This window comes from Helianthus annuus, chromosome 12, assembly GCF_002127325.2.
Source record: "Helianthus annuus cultivar XRQ/B chromosome 12, HanXRQr2.0-SUNRISE, whole genome shotgun sequence".
Lineage (NCBI taxonomy): Eukaryota > Viridiplantae > Streptophyta > Magnoliopsida > Asterales > Asteraceae > Helianthus > Helianthus annuus.
In genome coordinates, this window is record NC_035444.2 from 140,998,559 (window position 1) to 141,018,935 (window position 20,377).

Consider the following 20,377-nt stretch of genomic DNA (forward strand, 5'->3'; position numbering starts at 1 on the left):
ATCGCGCTTACCCTTCACATAACATACTATTAGTTTCCTTCAAATACATAATCTAATACATACTTACACTCACTTTTGCCTTTAGGCCTCGATCGAGTCTTAGATTGTACGGGTTCTTGGTCACGAGAGCACACCGGTTTGAGTTCAAGTATTTACCTCCTTCTACTTGATTCTCTCAAACCAGGGCTCTGATACCAACTTGTTAGACCCTAATACGTATTTGACAAAAAGTCGCAGCGGAAATTCGTGCCATAAATTTCTTTCATTACAAACATCTTGACCTACTTGAAAGTTCATTTTAATATGTATCTTTTACAAAAATAAAGTATAAGTCCTGCTTACTAAAGTACATACTCAAATATTCCCGTACAATCTATCTTGTGACTTGATATTTGATCTATATTCCTCGTGATAACCGCCCGTGATTCGTACAACCTGCACTCACCACATACATTCATAACATTAGTACACAATACATAAACAAGATTCAATCTCGTACACTTCCCATTTCGTTATCTTTCTAACTTTAAGCATTTCATCTACGTATCCATATCCTGGTGAGGCTTCAATAATGTACCTGCATTACTTTTCATTCTCAAGGCACACTATTAATAACGTATTACTCGGCATATCTAAATCATGCATACATACATTCTTACATGCATACATACACATCTACATACGTACATACCTTCCTATATCTCTACATACATGCATACGCTCATACGTACCTTCATATATACCAAAATATACATCTACATACGCACATACATTACTACGTCTCTACATACGTACATATGCACATACGTATCTTCACATATACATAAATACACATCTATATACGTACATTCATTACTACGTCTCTACTTACTTGCATACACTCATACGTGCCTTCATATATACTTAAATACACGTCTACATATGTGCATACACTCTTACGTACATGTTCAAGATCTTACATACCTCTTATATATCCATACATTAATTACATGGTACTTAGACTTAGATTTTTAGCCCATAAACGTCAAAGGAACGATCAAAATCATGTTTGGGAGGCCCGCCATGGTCCACGGATAATAGACTGAAGCCTACTATACCCAAATCAACTTAGATAACATTTTTCTGGTTTTTGAACATGGGGAGGCCGTCGGCGACGGCCCTTGCAAGTGCTCGTAGCCCAAAACTTCCGTAGACAGTCAAATAGCCCGTCAGCCAAAAACTGACTTTCCAGAGCCCGTCGGCGACGCCCCCATGCCCGTCGGCGACGCCCTCTAGATTTTGCATTTTTCTGCAGCTCCGTTTCGTCGTTCGTACGCACTAAAACGCGCATAACTTTTGAACCGTTTACCCGTTTAACCTCCCGTTTCTTCCTACATGCTTGTAAATTCACATTCTTTCATATGAACTTGAAATCCAACATCCGGTTTAAGGAAAATATTCACTTAAGCTCTCGGCTTTATATACCCGCTTTCACTTATTCGACCCGTTCATGTTTTCGTCAAACTACTCATTCGTTTTAACCCAAAACTTACTTAAACGTTATAACTATAATACTTTTACATTATCCGTACTTCTGCTTACCCATTAGCGTACTTATGCACCATCCTACTCGTTACCCGGTTATCATACCGTAGACATTTCTTATTCTTCATTCCATTATATCATCAAGACCTCATTTTTGACCCGTTACATCTACTTAGCGAAAATCATTGGTTTCATACAACCCATCCATTATTTGACTCAATTATCATACTTAATTAACTAGCACATAACTCTACTTAAACAACTAAGAAGTGATTGCGGAAATCACTTACCTTAAGCGTTCGTGTTCAAGCTTGCTTCCTCGCCTCCTCTTGACCCGTTAGCATTCCGTTCTTAAGTCCATGCTAATGTGATCCCTATCATTTCATGTCATTACAATCACATTATGGTTAGCACAAATGCTCATTCATACTAACATTCATTTCCTTCCATTCATACATTACTTGCATTTTTATTAACCAAATACCACATACATAAGGCATAGACTAAAAGTTACCTTGTTCCACATTCACGCAACTCAATCATCATCGTACACGACATGTAGATCACCTAGTATATAACACATTACTTCTCTACTATTATAATTATGTCCGAAAGGATAACCATGTTATTCATTCATTGATATTAGAAACGCTTATGGGATCAACATTCTTGGTTCATGCATACAATTAGCCCTCAATTCCCCTTTCAATTTGATGAATTTAGGCTGATTAGGGTTTTGTTCTTCCCCTGCCCTTTCTCTCGATCGCACACCCTCCACCAAACACTGACTAATTTTTGTCAAGTGTTTTATTTCTAACATTTTTCATTTTAACCCCTCTATGTTTCAAAACATGGCATTTATTTCATTTTGCATACTAACTTGGTTAACTTCATGTGCATATATGCTTTAAACTTTCCATAGTTTATAAAACTTTAATAATGGTAGAAATCTATGTTTATCATTTCTTTTCCTCAAATATTGCGATTAAAACATTGTAATATATCTTACGAAATTTGGGGTGTTACAAAACATATCCCAGCTGAAGCCTTCAGGTAATCTTTCATCATCCTGATTGACTAAACAGACTTTGCTTTCTGGTGATATGTAGTCGTTCCAGTTAAAATCCACCAAACATGCTCTCTTTGAATCATCGATTCTTCTACCATGAGCCACCTGTGGTTCTTGTTGTTGTTGTTGACCAACTTGCTGATAAATGGCTTTCCGGTAGTAATCGTCTTTTCCGAACGGATCCTGAGCTCCACTAGCTTCCTTGTTCTTGCACTCCCTCTTGAAATGACCTTTCTCCCTGCATCAAAAAAAAGTAACTTTAGATTTATCAAAACCTAAAGTAGAAACATGTGCATCAAGAAAGTCATTTCTCCTAGTAATAAGCTTGAATTTTTCAGCTCGTCTAAGAACACTGGCTAGACACCATTTGATATCCATTAGTTCCATCTCTTCGGCGTCTATCTGATCGTAATCCTCCTTTGTGAGCATAGGATTCCCGATCCGTCCTGCAACTAGACCTTCATACGAGAGAAGCACAGAACCAAGTAATGCCATGTGATCTTTCGTGACTTCTTCCGAAAAACTTTGACCATCAGGAAGATTTAGAGTGATGTTGCATTGAATCACACAACCATTTCCTGTTTTTGAGCTTTGATTCTGAGAACTTTCTGATGAACTCTTGGGATTAATACTCGGATATGAAGAGAATTCACTGCTTTTGTTTGAACTCTGATCAACCTTTTCCGTTGAATCAACTCTTGGGATTAACACTCGGATATGAAGAGAATTCACTGCTTTTGTTTGAACTCTGATTAACCTTTTCCGTTGAATCCCCAGAACTAAATGCAGTCTGTATTTTTGGACTTTTCTCAGCTTCCGGAACACTACCTTTGTAGTACATCTTTACATCCTGTTGACCACTTGGACTGTTCATCCTTGCGATCTTTTGCTGTTCCAGATCCTGACTTTCAATCTTTTCAATAAACTGAGAAATCGTTAACCCATCATAAACCCCGGTATTTTTTAGAATCATCAAGTAAGTTCCCCATTCAATCTGCGGTAACGCATCAGCTAACTTGTCTACCCACTCTTCAGGCTCTTTTGTTATACTTAGCATTGACATGGATCGCACCAAGTGGCAGTATCGTTCAATCAGCTTCTTCGTATCTTCTCCCGATAAACTACTGAACAGATCAAACTCTTTCTTGAGCAACGCTTTCTTGCTCTTAATAATGTTCTCACTACCCTCAAACTTGACTTTAAGTGCATCCCAAATCGATTTTGAAGTTTTGTCATGCTGAAGCAATATGAAGATATCTTCTTTGATGGCTTGCTGAAGCAGACTGATCATCATCTTTTCAGCTTTGTACATATCACGCTCTTTGTCATTGAATTCAGAAATTGTTTTCACAACTTGCAACTCAGTACGTGGCAACACATATTTCTTCAAAATACACTCCCATGACCTAAGATGGTTTGCCTGAACCCAGTTTTCGGATCTGTCTTTCCACCCGTAGTACTCTTTGATACTCATCAGTTTCGGTGGCTTTTGTAACGTTCTGATCTCGTTTTCCAAGTTCATGTTCTGAGCAATGGAAGCCGGAGTAGTTGGGGATGAAGCGAACGCGTTGTAGAATTCTTCACTCATGATTACGTATCACGTTTTTCAAAAACTGTTACTTTGGAGCGGAATAGCAAAGTATATTTTTGGAGCGAAATAGCAAACAACCCTTTTGGAGCGGAATTAACCAGATAACAAATTAGAGCGAAATCACAATTTACTCTTCTCGAGCGATATAACTGAAGGTAGTTTGGAGCGAAATCACAATGTTCACTGGAGCGGAATCAGAAGTTAGATACTCTGGAGCGAAATCAAAACAATCTCTAGAGCGGAATCAATCTCTAATTTGGAGTGGAATCACAGAAATGATATCCTGGAGCGGAATCAGACAATAATTTGGAGCGAAATCACACTTGTTCGAGCGGAATCAGAAATGGTCCATTCGAGCGGAATCAGTTCGGGTCCATTTTGGTCCATTTTTAGTCCGAATTTTAATGTGAAACTTTCAAGGGTTTGTCTATATGTCTTTTTACACAGTCTTTGAAAGATTTGTCCGATTTTGTCCGTTAAATCTCGTTCTGATGAAGAAAGAAGGTGTAGAAGTAAGAAATTTCGATGAAATCCAGCTAATCTCTGCAGAACTCCTCCTCCTGAGCTCTGATACCAATTGTAGGATCGTGCGATTGACCCGAATGAGTCGTTCAGAGGAGTTTTACTCTGTTTCAGGTGCGGAAAACAAGAAACAAAGGTAGAAACAGCTTGCAATTCACTTAAATCACTAATTGTATTAATCTGACGCTGTTTACAATCAAATCTCACACCAGCGGCACTTCGGCATGGAAAACATGAACTTCGTTACTGATTTCGCTCCAGGTGACCTATTTATAGGGTCCTGATTCCGCCCGAAACGTCCAAGTGTCAATTGGAGCGGAATCAGAACATTGTGATTCCGCTCGAAAATGTGACTAAACCATTTGGAGCGAAATCAACCTTTGGAGCGAAATCAGCTTGTTAAACTTACAAACTTTCCTATTTTCTCGAAATACGAGCCTTGAACTATACAATCTAATCTAAGACTCGATACAAGACGAAGTCGACAGATGTATGCACCAACAATAACTTTGTCTCGTTGCATCAAAACGCATCCGAGTCCCGATAGCGAGGCATCCGAATAAACCACCAAGTCTTCGACCCTGTCCGGCAATGTTAATACCGGAGCTTGAGTTAACTTCTCTTTTAGCGTTTGAAACGCTCTTTCTTGTTCGACACCCCAATTAAACTTTTCTTCCTTCCGGGTTAACTTAGTTAACGGTGATGCAATCATGGAGAAGTCTTGAATAAATCTCCTGTAATATCCCGCGAGCCCTAAGAAACTTCTAATTTTCGAGGGGTTCTTTGGGGGATTCCACCTCGACACGGCCTCAATCTTCGACGGGTCTACTAGTATTCCGTTGGCACTTATGATGTGGCCGAGGAATTGCACCTCTCGTAACCAAAAGGCGCACTTTGAAAACTTCACATACAGTCTTTCTCGTCTGAGTGTCTCTAACACCTCTTGTAAGTGATGCGCATGTTCAGCTTCACTTTTTGAGTATACCAGAATATCGTCAATAAACACGATTACCGATTTATCCAACATCGGCTTGCAAACCCGGTTCATGAGATCCATGAAAGCCGCGGGTGCATTTCTCAGCCCGAATGACATCACGAGGAACTCATAATGTCCGTATCTCGTGCGGAAAGCCGTCTTCGGTAGATCCTCCTCCTTGACCCTTAGTTGGTGATACCCCGATCTAAGGTCAATCTTTGAAAACTAGTTCGCACCTTGTAATTGGTCGAATAGATCGTCTATTCTCAGAAGCGGGTATCGATTCTTTACCATGAGTTTATTTAACTCTCGGTAATCGATACACATACGCATGCTTCCGTCTTTCTTTTTCACGAATAGCACGGGTGCGCCCCAAGGAGACACACTCGGCCTTATGAATCCTTTATCCAGCAAGTCTTGAATATGCGACATTAATTCTTGTAGTTCCGATGGTGCAAGTCGGTATGGTGCTTTTGCTACGGGTTTCGTGCCCGGAACCAATTCGATTCCGAACTCTACCTCCCGCTTGGGCAGTATCCCCGGTAGATCTTCCGGAAACACATCTTCGAAATCACGTACCACCGGTACGTCTCCTATCTTCGGTGACTCTTTCTCGGGCTCATTCGCATATATCATAAACGCCTTACATCCACCTTCATGAGCTTGTAAGCTTTCAACATCAAGCATATTATAGGTGTAACACCCCGTGTTTCGAAAGTCAAAGTCAAAGTCAAGATTGAAGGCAAAGGAAGAAAAGATCGCTAATTGCAATCTGTCACTCCTTGCTCTAATCCTATTTTGACTTCTTTGACTTAAAGTAGTCTAATTTACCGTTTATGTTAGTTGTATTATGTGGAGTATCTATTAATAATCGAAGTTTATTTGCTATATTTATAGCTAATTATCGCATGGCTAATCGCTTTATCGCTTATCGCAATCGCGCTCGCAACTCGAAATATGCCTATTGGTTACTGTTATACGTGTGTGTGTGCTTTATGTGTTACTTGTGCATGTTTATTTATGTTATGTGTGGTAATCAATCGAAACGCAATCAAATCGCAATCGAAGTCGAATTATGATAATTAGTGGAGAAGAGACAGCGTGCGATATGAATAGTTGGGATTAAAAGTAATTTGAATAGGAAACTCTATCGTATTCGCGTCGCTCAAAATTGAAATCAAAATATCAAAAATCGTCGCACCGCATACTCGAACCAGAAGCCAGCCGGCCGGATTGCCATCCGACCGGGCTGCCATCCGGTCGAGATGCCATCCGACCGGAACGCCACCCGGGTGAGATGTCATCCGACCGACCCATCCCTTTCCTCTTTTGGAATCCTATAAATACCCATGCCACTTTCATCCTTTCTACTTTTGGAAACTCTCTGACCGAACAACCCGTGCTCCTCACCTTTTCTTCGATTTCTCTTAAATCCGGTAAGATCTCATCCTAAATCTTGTACTTCCTTAACCTACACGCACTCCTACACCTTTCTGTCTTTTAAATCTTAACTTTTAACCGTCGAATCACTAGATTTGAGGTGTTCTAGGATGATGTCATCATGGTGTTCTTGGGAACTTCATGTTTTGGCTTCAATCCACCAAGAACAACTTAGATCTACTCGATTTCCACACAAACAAACGAAGATCTTGCATAGATCTAAACATATTCATCGTGAAAAAGGATTGAAAGATGGTTTCTAACTTTCTTTCAACTCTTTTACACTCAAGGCAGTCAAAACCGATAGAATCGGATCTCGTTCAAACCTCTACTTGTTCTTATTGATGTGTTGGCTCAAGATCTGGATTCTATCCACGAGACCACCGATTTCGGGTTAATCAAGAACGGCCGTCTTGAACCGGTTAACTGGTGGAACTTGGGTGATTCCTGTTCGGTCAGGTTACCGGGGTCAAGATGGGGTTCTGTTGGTTACCACGTTGTCAAAGCGTCTCGATAAAACTTCAAGCAATCAAAACGACCAAGTGAAAGACGAACGGAACGACCAGCATGGAGTGCTATCCGACCGGACTACTGTCCGAACGGACAGCCATCCGAGCGACTGGCCATCCGAACGGCTGACACTTTAGGTCCCATACTTAACAAATTTTATCTGAAGTTGAGTATTGAACGAATTGCTATCCGACCGAACCACCATTCGACCGGATTACTCTTCGGATCATGAGATACTTGACTTTAACACTTAAACGCTAACCGTTACCGCATGTTATACGTGACTTAATGAATGCTTGTTTATTATGTTTACACATGGAATGCTGTCTACCTGCCTTAACGACAATAATACTATAGTTTGGACTCAGCACCCGTTCACACGGGGGTTGTTAAGGACAATTATTTGTGTGGATTACAGTGGTGATCATGTATTACGAACTGCCTTGGGCAGTCAACTCGCAGTCATTGGTATCGATAGGTTCATGTCGATAACTAACATGCTTCGTTTTCCTCTGTGTACGTGCTGGTTATGCGTAAACTATTTCGAACTCTATAAGCTATTATCAAACTTGTATACTCGCATTTACACTATGTGTATTGACTTTATTTTAAAGTATGTGACAGGTGTTTAGGATGCTTATCTGCTAGGAAAGCGAGGCTAGAATAAGGTCCTAGAGGCCAACAAATAGTTGTCTGTACTTATTAAAATCTGAGTTGTCGGAACATGTTATTGTTTTTGAGATGTCGAAGTCTGTAATAACTTTGTTACTTGATGGGTTACGGTATGGGACGTGATATTTAAACTATCTGGTAAATTAGTTGTTATGGAATTTCTCTTGAACAATCTGTTTCGCTCAGTGTCGCGCCCTGGTGTTTCCGCCATCGGTTGGGGTGTGACAAATTGGTATCAGAGCCATAACTATAGGGAATTAGGCAAGACTCGACCTAGTCCGGGCCGATGTCTTAGAGACCTAGTCTATAGTTAGGAAGCAACAGACCGACTTGTACAAACCCTTAAAGGTTTGGTACGAGCTTATGTGCTATATCTCGCCATTCTCGCTTACACTACACTATCACTGCACAATTATTCAAAACCAAACGAGTAATTTGATCGAGATTAGGTGTGAAAACCACAAACTCTCGATTAAATTGCTTATTGATCTGTATTTATCTATAAAACGCGAGAATTCGCGTTGAATCAGGAGTGAAATCCATACTTTAACGCGGATTTTCGTCGCTATTTTTAACCAAAATCAGAAACCAGGTTGTTAAGCCAGGGGTGAAACCCGAACCTTAACGACCTATTCCGCTCAATTTAGCTTTACAAAACTCCCACCAAAGTTTTGATGGATTCCAAGGACTCGAGTGCTTAAAACAACCGAAAGGATGAGCGCCATTCACCGCATGACGGTGATAGAGCACAGTCTATTAGGTCAACAAGGACTTATGGTACATCCTTGAGAATAGTCGAATCACTTTGGTTAGTCGATGTCTATCTAGCCGCAGACAATCCATTTCTCGATTTTTATGTGTTTCGATTCTGAGCCCGCAACTGCTGACTCTGATAATTCATCGATTTTATGTGTTTGTATGTAGTTACCTGCTTATGTGTTTAAATTTTGGAGAATTATTCGATTTTTGCTTTCACTCCGATCGACACGCACAGACTACACTACACATCCATCTCAAATCGATGATCGCTTATGCTATACTATACGCTATGTGAATCTCAATCGTTATTCTCGAACAAACAAGGACTTTGAATAATAGAGGTAGTTAGAATACTCTGTGTGCTTCTAGGAGAACTCTGTGATTACATGCGTATGTGCTTCTGTGCTTCTGTGCCCTACGTGCTTATGAGTTTATGTGCATACGTATCTCTATGTGAATCTATGATTATATGCCTATGTGTTTAGGTGATACATGTCTTATTGTGTTCCTAAGCTTTTTAGTTAGAAGTAGACGTGTGAGGTGAGATTCGATTATGATGTGTCTGAGACCTATGACGATGTCTGTTGCAGACAATGTCAAGTGGACCATCATCGGGACCTCGATTCGCGCGACTCACTGACCAAGAAAAGAGGGACAAACGTCTTGCTGCCATCCTCGCTAAACAAATCGCCAAGGCTGTGAGTGAAATTTATGAAAACGTGAGCAAATCGTCCGAGGAGTCTAGAACTGACGCTCCCAAAGTTGCTCCCAAGACTGCTTTCAGCTTCAAGCAATTCAAGGCATGCGGTCCGAAGGAATTCATTGGAGAAGTTGGCCCAACAGCTATGTTTCAATGGTTCGATTCCATCGAAGTCACTCTCCGCCAGAGCGGATGTCCTGAAAATCTCCGTACCCTAAACGCTACCGGCGTCTTCCAGTCCCGCGCTCTAGACTGGTGGACGGCCGAGAGAAACAAACGAGGGAATGATGCAGCTTATGAGCTAACTTGGGAAGAGTTGAAAGCCATCATGATGGATGAGTTCTGCCCTCCCCATGAACGCCAAAAGCTGGAGGACGAGTTCTGGAATATCAAACAGAAGGAAGGTGACAACGCTGCCCTGACTGCTCGCTTTAAGCAGCTCAGCATCATCTGCCCCGATCAAGTCAAGATGCCAGACATGGCAATCAAGAAGTACATCCGAGCTTTACCCGACTGTGTTGCGGATTTTGTGCATGCCACGAAAACAGCATCAATCGAAGAAACTTACTTGCTTGCCGCTGAAATCAACGACAAGCGAGTAAAAGCTGGTTTTTGGGATAAGCCTTCAAAGTCTCTGCATCAAGCTACCACCGCACCAACCGCCGAAACCGCCACTGCTCAACCGTCAAAGTCCTCACGTCGCAGGAAGAAGAACAACAACAGCATCTCCAACAACAAGAACTGTGCTATCACCACCACTGCTGCACCTCTTCAAGCCGTACCGGCTCAGAGCAGTCTCATCACCGACCAGCACCAGTTACTCATGCACCGCCAGCAAAGCGTGCATACACAGGCCCCCACCCTGCTTGCCCGACATGCTCATATCATCATCCGGTGGGTCTTGCATGTCGTTTCTGCGCTCACTGCAATATGTACGGTCACTTTACTGCTAACTGCCGTACTGGTTCTCGTCAAGCCCCAGTTCAAACCACTGCTCATTAAGCTCTGCTCCCAGCCCCGCAAGGCCAACACGCGGCTCAGGCACCCGCAATCAACGCCCGAGTCTGCTTCGCATGTGGTGATCCCAACCACTTTGCGAACATGTGCCCGAACAGTGTGGTGAAACAAGAGCCCCAGCAGCAGCAACAACACCAGCAGCAGCAGCCTCAACAGCAGCAACAAGCCGCACGCGCCAGAACCTTCAAAATCAATGTGCGCCAAGCCCAGGCTGACAACAACGTGGTCAATGGTACGTTCCTTGTGAATGGTATTTATGCTTCATGTTTGTTTGATACTGGAGCCGATAACTGCTTTATATCGCTTGAATTCGAGAAGCTCCTTAGTCGTAAGCGCTCCCAACTCTCCTCGACATTTGATGTTGAAGTCGCTACCGGAAGAACTGTCGTCGTTAGTTTTGTTCTTCGTGATTGTACTCTTGAGCTCAACAATCACATCTTCCCAATCGACCTTATTCCGATGCAAATCGGAAGTTTTGACGTCATAGTAGGCATGGTCTTCCTTCGCGAAAACCATGCTGAAGTTGTGTGTTTCGATAAGATGATTTGATTCTCGCTAGCGAATGGTGATTTATTGTGTGTCTATGGTGAAACTGCTTCGAAAGGTCTCAAGCTCATGTCGTGTGTCCAAGCTAGCAAGTATCTACGCAAGGAATACAGAGCTTTCCTGGCTAACATTGTAGTAGCGGAGAAGGAAAAGAAAGGAAAGACCAAAGTTAAAGACGTTCCTGTAGTCCGTGAATTTTCTCAGGTGTTCCCTGATGATCCTCCTGGACTTCCGCCAAGTCGTGATATCGACTTTCGTATCGACCTTATTCCTGGAGCCAACCCTGTTGCCAAAGCTCCATACTGACTCGCACCGTCTGAAATGCGTGAACTCTCAAACCAACTCCAGGAGTTACTTGAGAAAGGCTTTATTCGCCCGAGCACCTCTCCTTGGGGCGCGCCTGTCCTTTTCGTTAAAAAGAAGGATGGGTCGTTCAGGATGTGCATCGACTATCGGGAGTTGAATAAGTTAACTATCAAGAACCGCTATCCCCTGCCCCACATCGATGATTTGTTTGACCAACTGCAAGGTGCTACGCGTTTCTCGAAGATCGATTTACGCTCAGGCTATCATCAACTACGCATTCAGGAGGAAGATATACCCAAAACCGCTTTTCGCACTCGTTACGGCCATTATGAGTTCGTTGTTATGCCTTTTGGTTTAACCAACGCACCCCCAGTTTTCATGGATCTGATGAATCGTGTGTGTAAGCCATTTCTAGACCGTTTCGTCATCGTGTTCATCGACGATGTCTTGATCTATTCCAAATCGAAAGCCGAACACGCGCAACATCTACGTTTGGTTCTCGAGCTACTCTAGGGGAATCAACTCTATGCCAAGTTCTCCAAGTGTGAATTCTGGCTAGAGGAGGTTCAGTTTCTGGGTCACATTGTCAATAGTCAAGGTATTCATGTCGACCACGCGAAGATTGATGTAGTCAAGAGCTGGATTACGCCAAAGAACCCGTCTGAGGTCCGTTCTTTTCTCGGACTAGCGGGCTATTATCGACGATTTATTGAAGGATTATCTAAAATCGCTGTACCGCTTACCGCTCTTACGCATAAAGACAAACCTTTTGTTTGGGGAACCGAACAAGAGTCTGCTTTCCAAAACCTCAAGCACATGCTTTGCAATGCTCCTGTTCTCACATTGCTCGATGGAAACGACGACTTCATTGTCTATTGTGATGCTTCCAACCTGGGTCTTGGTTGTGTTCTTATGCAACGAGACAAGGTTATAGCTTACGCATCTCGTCAGCTCAAAATCCACGAGAAGGACTATACAACCCATGACCTCGAGCTAGGCACGGTTGTTTTTGCGTTAAAGATTTGGCGACACTACCTGTATGGTAGCAAGTGTACGATCTTCACTGATCACAGGATTCTACAACAAATCTTTGATCAGAAAGAACTTAATATGTGTCAACACTGATGGGTAGAACTTCTCAACGATTACGACTGTGAGATTCGTTACCACCCAGGCAAGGCAAATGTCGTAGCCGACGCTCTCAACAGACGGATTTATTTGCTCAGCATTCGTAATACCCAAGCCCAACACGATCTCAAAACCCTCATCCGCGAAGCCCAACACGATCTCGAAAAACTCATCCGCGAAGCCCAGCATGCCTGTTTCAATGAACGCACTTTGAAGAAGGAAAGAATCTATCACAATGGAGCTCAGCTTGTAAGTAAATCGAATGGGATCTTCCATTTTCTGGACCGAATCTGGATCCCTAAGCGGACCGAATTGTGAAAGATCTTAATGGACGAAGCCCACAAATCCCGATATTCTATTCATCCCGGTGCCAATAAAATGTACCAGGATCTTCGCTACAAGTACTGTTGGCCGGGCATGAAAAGGGATATTGCTCTCTACGTCGGAAAATGCCTGACTTGTGCAAGGGTCAAGGCTGAACATCAAAGACCCTTTGGCTTACTCGAACAACCGCCGATCCCTCTGTGGAAGTGGGAGAGTATAGCTATGGATTTCATAACTAAGCTTCTACACACGTCATCAGGTCACGACAGCATCTGGGTTGTTGTTGACCGTTTGACCAAATCAGCCCACTTTTTGCCAATACGAGAAGACTACAAGGTAGAACGATTAGCCCGAATCTACACCGATGAGATCATTTTTAATCATGGTATGCCTCGCGACATCATCTCTGACCGTGATGCTCGATTTACCTCATGATTGTGGGAAATGTTTCAAGCGGCTCTTGGTACTACGCTTAACCTAAGTACCGCATTCCATCCTCAAACCGACGGTCAGACAGAAAGAACGATCCGTACTCTTGAAGACATGCTCCATTCATGTGTCATAGATTTCGGTGGTAATTGGGATAAATACCTGTCGTTAGTCGAATTCCCGTATAACAACAGTTATCATACCAGTATACAAATGGCACCATTCGAGGCTTTATACGGAAGAAGATGTCGATCGCCTATTGTATGGCACGAGATCGGTCACTCGCAATTAACCGGTCCTGAGCTATTACAAGAAACGACTGACAAAGTCCTCCAAATTCGAAACAATTTGTTGAAAGCTCGAAGTAGACAGAAAAGTTACGCCGATAGACGACGCAAGCCCCTTGAATTTGACGTTGGCGACTACGTACTCCTAAAGGTATCACCTTGGAAGGGTGTGGTCAGATTCGGCAAGAAAGGGAAACTAGCGCCTCGATATGTTGGACCTTTTAAGATTTTGGAAAGGATCGGAAAAGTCGCCTACAGACTCGAACTACCGGAGGAACTTAGTAATGTCCACCCGACTTTTCATGTGTCAAACCTCCAAAAGTGCCTAGCTGAGCATGATTTAATTGTACCTCTCGACGACCTCCAATTAAATGAAACACTACACTTCATGGAGAAGCCTGTCAAAATCATGGATCGCCAAACCAAGCAGCTCAGACGCTCGCGCATTCCTATTGTGAAAGTCCGATGGGAAGGCAAACGAGGCGCAGAGTTCACTTGGGAACTCGAAAGCGACATGAAGGCGAAGTACCCGCAGTTGTTCGTCACGGCTTCGACCTAATTTCGGGATGGAATTCCCTAAACAAGGGGAGGCTGTAACACCCCGTGTTTCGAAAGTCAAAGTCAAAGTCATGATTGAAGGCAAAGGAAGAAAAGATCGCTAATTGCAATCTGTCACTCCTTGCTCTAATCCTGTTTTGACTTCTTTGACTTAAAGTAGTCTAATTTACCGCTTACGTTAGTTGTATTATGTGGAGTATCTATTAATAATCGAAGTTTATTTGCTATATTTATCGCTAATTATCGCATGGCTAATCGCTTTATCGCTTATCGCAATCGCGCTCGCAACTCGAAATACGCATATTGGTTACTGTTATACGTGTATGTGTGCTTTATGTGTTACTTGTGCATGTTTATTTATGTTATGTGTGGTAATCAATCGAAACGCAATCAAATCGCGATCGAAACGCAATCGAACACAATCGAAATCAAATTATGATAATTAGTGGAGAAGAGACAGCGCACGATATGAATAGTTGGGATTAAAAGTAATTTGAATAGGAAACTCTATCGTATTCACATCGCTCGAAATCTAAATATCAAAAATCGTCGCGCCGCATACTCGAACCAGATGCCAGCCGGCCGGATTGCCATCCGGTCGAGATGCCATCCGACCGGAACGCCACCCGGGTGAGATGTCATCCGACCGACCCATCCCTTTCCTCTTTTGGAATCCTATAAATACCCATGTCACTTTCATCCTTTCTACTTTTGGAAATTCTCTGACCAAACAACCCGTGCTCCTCACCTTTTCTTCGATTTCTCTCAAATCCGGTAAGATCTCGTCCTAAATCTTACTTCCTTAACCTACACGCACTCCTACACCTTTCTATCTTTTAAATCTTAACTTTTAACCGTGAAATCACTAGATTTGAGGTGTTCTAGGATGATGTCATCATGGTGTTCTTGGGAACTTCATGTTTTAGCTTCAATCCACCAAGAACAACTTAGATCTAGTCGATTTCCACACAAACAAACAAAGATCTTGCATAGATCTGAACATATTCATGGTGAAAAAGGATTGAAAGATGGTTTCTAACTTTCTTTCAACTCTTTTACACTCAAGGCACTCAAAACCGATAGAATCGGATCTCGTTCTAACCTCTACTTGTTCTTAGTGATGTGTTGGCTCAAGATCTGGATTCTATCCATGAGACCACCGATTTCGGGTTAATCAAGAATGACCGTCTTGAACCGGTTAACTGGTGGAACTTGGGTGATTCCTGTTTGGTCAGGTTACCGGGGTCGAGATGGGGTTCTGTTGGTTACCATGTTGTCAAAGCGTCTCGATAAAACGTCAAGCAATCAAAACGGCTAAGTGAAATACGAACAGAACGACCAGCACGGAGTGCTATCCGACCGGACTACTGTCCGAATGGACAGCCATCCGAGCGAATGGCCATCCGAACGGCTGACACTTTAGGTCCCACACTTAATAAATTTTATCTGAATTTGAGTATTGAACGAATTGCTATCCGACCGGACCACCATTCGACCGGATTACTCTTCGGATCATGAGATACTTGACTTTAACAATTAAACGATTTTCAAACTTGTTCAATGCACTAAGGATGCCACCCGACCGGACTGTTGTCCGATCGAGTGACAACCTGCTGTGACCTTGTTCTCACTGAAGTGTCAGCCTGACGGATTGCTGTCCGATCGACCGACCTGAAGGGTAAAGATACTTCAATGTTTTCAAATGCTACAACAAAAACTTCAAAAGTCAAGCCATCATACACGAACACATCTTTCTCAAAGGAAGAAACAATCCACTTGAACAGTCATCCGACCGGACTACCATCCGATCGGATCACTGTCCGACCGGATTGTCACTGCACGATCGGTTGTCCGACCGGATTACCATCCGACCAAACAGCTATCTGACCCACAAACACTTACATCGTTTTACGCGTCTCTTATCACTATGCAATCGTCCTGATCAGGCTAACCCTACTCTCAAGCGCTCCCTTCAATCCATCAACCGCTGTGAGTATACTCGATCCCTTTTTGATTTACGCACTTTTGGGTGTTACATACGTTACTTAATCTAAATCACAATCAAACACACTACACAATACTTTTAAACGCTAACCGTTACCGCATGTTATACGTGATTTAATGAATGCTTGTTTGTTATGTTTACACATGGAATGTTGTCTACCTGCCTTAACGACGATAGTACTATAGTTTGGACTCAGCACCCGTTCACACGGGGGTTGTTAAGGAGAATTATTTGCATGGATTACAGTGGTGATCATGTATTACGAACTGCCTTGGGCAGTCAACCCGCAGTCATTGGTATCGATAGGTTCATGTCAATAACTAACATGCTTTGTTTTCCTCTGTGTACGTGCTGGTTATGCGTAAACTATTTCGAACTCTATATGCTATTATCAAACTTGTATACCCACCTTTACACTATGTGTATTGACTTAATTTTAACGTATGTGACAGTTGTTTAGGATGCTTATCTGCTAGGAAAGCGAGGCTAGAATAAGGTCCTAGAGGCCAACAAATAGTTGTCTGTACTTATTAAAATCTGAGTTGTCGGAACATGTTATTGTTTTTTAGATGTCAAAGTCTGTAATAACTTTGTCACTTGATGGGTTACGGTATGGGACGTGATATTTAAACTATCTGGTAAATTAGTTGTTATGGAATTTCTCTTGAACAATCTGTTTCGCTCAGTGTCGCGCCCCTGTGTTTCCGCCATCGGTTGGGGTGGGACAATAGGGTTACCTCCTTTTTCTCCATAGATGGTGACGTGTTTTCCGCTCGGAGATGTTAACTTTATCTCCTTACGAAAACACACGACCTTTGCGTGGTGCTGAGATAGCCAATCCATCCCAACAACTACTTGAAACTCCCCCATCGACATAGGGATTAGATCTATCAAGTATTCCTCATCATCGATGCTTAATTTGCAGCCTCGACAAACATCACAAACTATAAAACTTTTGTTGTCCCATATTTCAACTTCTAAGGGCACAGATAATTTCGTCAATACAAATGAAGGATGTCGAATAAATCCATGTGAAATGAAGGATTTATTCGCACCCGTATCAAATAATACACGTGCAGGAATTGAGTTTATTGCGAATATACCTGAGACCACAACGGGTTTTGTTTTCACTTCAGCCGCTGTAAGTTGGAAGGACCTAGCCTTCGCCTTCAGAGCTTCTGTTGGAGATTCTTTAGCGTCTTTCTTTCCAACTAAGTCTGGGCATTCAGACTTTTTGTGGCCGGGCTGATAACATTTATAGCAAACGGAAACCTTTCCCGGACATAATGATGCGGTGTGTCCCGTCTTCCCACATATAGGACACGACTTGTCTTTGAAGCGGCACTCACCCTTGTGCCCCTTTCCACACACCTTGCAACTCGGCAACCCGCCTTTCACATCCGCCTTCTTTCCCGATTCAACAATTCGAGCTTTCTTTGTTGGTCTTGGATTCACATCTTGTGCCCTTCGCTCGCCCCTCTCAATTTGTTTCTTCAACTCAATTTCCCGCTCCAGGGCGGTGTTGATAATTTCCGTGAGGGTTTCATACTTTGAGGGAGTCATGAACTCCCGGTATTCAACACTCAGCATGTTGTAATAGTAGTATATCTTCTGCTCTTCCGTGGTGACCAACTCGTCACAGAATCTCAGCTTATCTATAAAGATACCCGTGATCTTATCGATTGTTTCACCCTTTTGTCTTAGCTGGATGAATTCTTCCTTGCTCCTGTTAATAACCGCTTTGGGACTATGGTGTTTAAGGAACGGCATCTTAAACTCATCCCAAGTCATAACCCTCGCCGCTTCGGCTCCTGTTTCCTTCTTTTTATTATCCCACCAATCTTTGGCTTGACCCCTCAACTAACCCGTTCCGTAAGCAACAAAGTCATTTATGTCACAATGAGTCCTTTCAAACACTCCTTCAACATCGCTTAACCATCTCTGGCATATTATCGGGTCGACCTCCCCGTTGTAGATTGGCGGTTTACACGCCATGAATTCTTTGTACGAACATCCTTTGCGTTCTCCCGATTTCTCTTTCATAAGGTTGACACTATCTTCCAACCTTTTGACTCGTTCTTCGACTAGTGACAACACCGTGTTTTGTATTTTGTCTATAAACCCGGATAGACTACCTTCAATTGCCTTCCCCACTTCTTCGGCACTTATCTCTTTCATTTGTTCGGTGCTTGTCGGCACCGGATCATCATCGTTTCTTTCCGTCATCTTGAAACTGAAATGTTTACATTAATCATTAAACATTTCATTTATAACATAGCTTTATTTGCTTTGGTTTAGCCAAGTTCGTAACTTTCTTTAACCGTTCACAATTGGTGCACTTTCTGGGTTTGAGTGTGTTAACACGCTCTTCCCATGCACATTTATTCGCATCTCATTTCTTACATCAGATAGGATCTACTAAAATAATTAATTAATTCTTACCGGATGATTGATCAAGCTTGAACCGAACACTTTGTTGACAACCTTGAGCTCTGATTACCAACTTCTAACAACCGTCTAATTTCATATGAATTTAATATAATAAACATGATTCTTTCATAAAACAAGTGTGTTCATACATCACAAGATCAAAATCAAAGTTTAAGGCGATTACATACTAGCCCTTTACCAACTAGATTGTAGATTTCAAAACATGATTAATAAAACCAGTTTACATCACAAACATTGTCTAAACATAGTAATATTAACGCGGAAGCTTGCAAATTAGTGTTCGGTTCTTCAAAAACTCACTTGACCGCCATCCGGAAAGGCCCCTTGTCACCTAAGGTTTTAAGATGTTAGTTTTGACATTTATATGGAGTGTATAAACAAGTTCCAACCTCAAATCATGAAAAATAAAATAAAATTTCAGTTTCTGTCCTGTCGCGTGTCGCGAAGGACCTTCGCGTGGCGCGACGTTCCTCGCGTGTCGCGCCAGACCCTAGCGGTCATGTCGCGTTGCGCGGGGGAAACGGTTTTCCAGCAGATGCAGGTTTTTGACCTGCATTTCCTGCCAGCTCCGGAAATTCAGTTTGTTGACTTCAATTAACCATAACTTTTGACTCGTAAGTCTGTTTTGAGTGATTCTTTTTCCTATACGTTTGTAAATTCATTACCGACGTACCTATAATGATTATCATACCGAAAATTTGATTTAAGGGCCGAACGACTAAAAATCACAATGCAAATATTCGACCCACTCTAGCTTCTCTCAGTTTGCTACCGTTTTACTAGTAAGCCCATGGCGCCTTATACCCAACATCCGGGGCTTATCATCACCCGCATTTCCTTACCAATCCCATGGCTTTATGCTATTGTGATCGGTATCGCCATCACTAAATATTAAAACGCTAACACTACAATTTACACCATTATTCGACCCGTTGGCTCATCTTATGGAATCCTCCAATGTAATGACTACCAGACGGTTTCTCATCAATTCTTAATCTACTTATCCAAATAACGAACATAGTCGCTACAATCAACACAACTTCTATTCTACAATATGACCTTACATAATTTAACAACAATTCACTTAATGTAACGAGTCAAGTTACATACCTTTAAAGCAAGCCCTTCAAACGCAAGTCACCACCGGCTTATCCGCTCGACGCTCCGGTATCCTTTCCTATAGAGTTCAACCATGGCATGTTTAGAACTCTTTTCAAATCATATATCGCATAATTTGCCGAAACATAACAATTATGCGGTTTAACTTTAAATTTCAGTTTTAAGCCTTCTTTGAGGCAATTATACAAACACTTTAAGGGCGGCAATTTACATGATGTATTAGCAAGTGCATCACTTGTCATATAGCCCTATATTTTCATTAATCAACTACCTTACATGAATATTAGCCTCTAGGATTCTGAAATTGCTTCATACATGTCAAATTTCACTAGAACCACCCCCAGTTTCCTAGGGTTTATCAAGTTCTACTCCATCCACTAACCACCTATAATGGTGTTTATGAACTTTGTTAGAATTAAGTATGATTTCAACATATATTTGTCT

The 20,377-nt window shown here is 42.2% G+C and overlaps 1 protein-coding gene across 1 annotated transcript; it reads right to left on the minus strand.

Moving 5' to 3' along the window:
* Positions 1-354: 354 nt before the first annotated feature.
* Positions 355-18,589, minus strand: LOC110893318. The gene is made up of 4 exons (XM_022140431.1): positions 18,326-18,589; positions 17,467-18,223; positions 17,219-17,340; positions 355-435 (listed from the first exon to the last, which is right to left on the minus strand). The coding sequence occupies exons 1-4, from the start codon at positions 18,587-18,589 to the stop codon at positions 355-357; spliced, it is 1,224 nt and encodes a 407-aa protein (XP_021996123.1).
* Between the last annotated feature and the right edge of the window lie 1,788 nt (positions 18,590-20,377).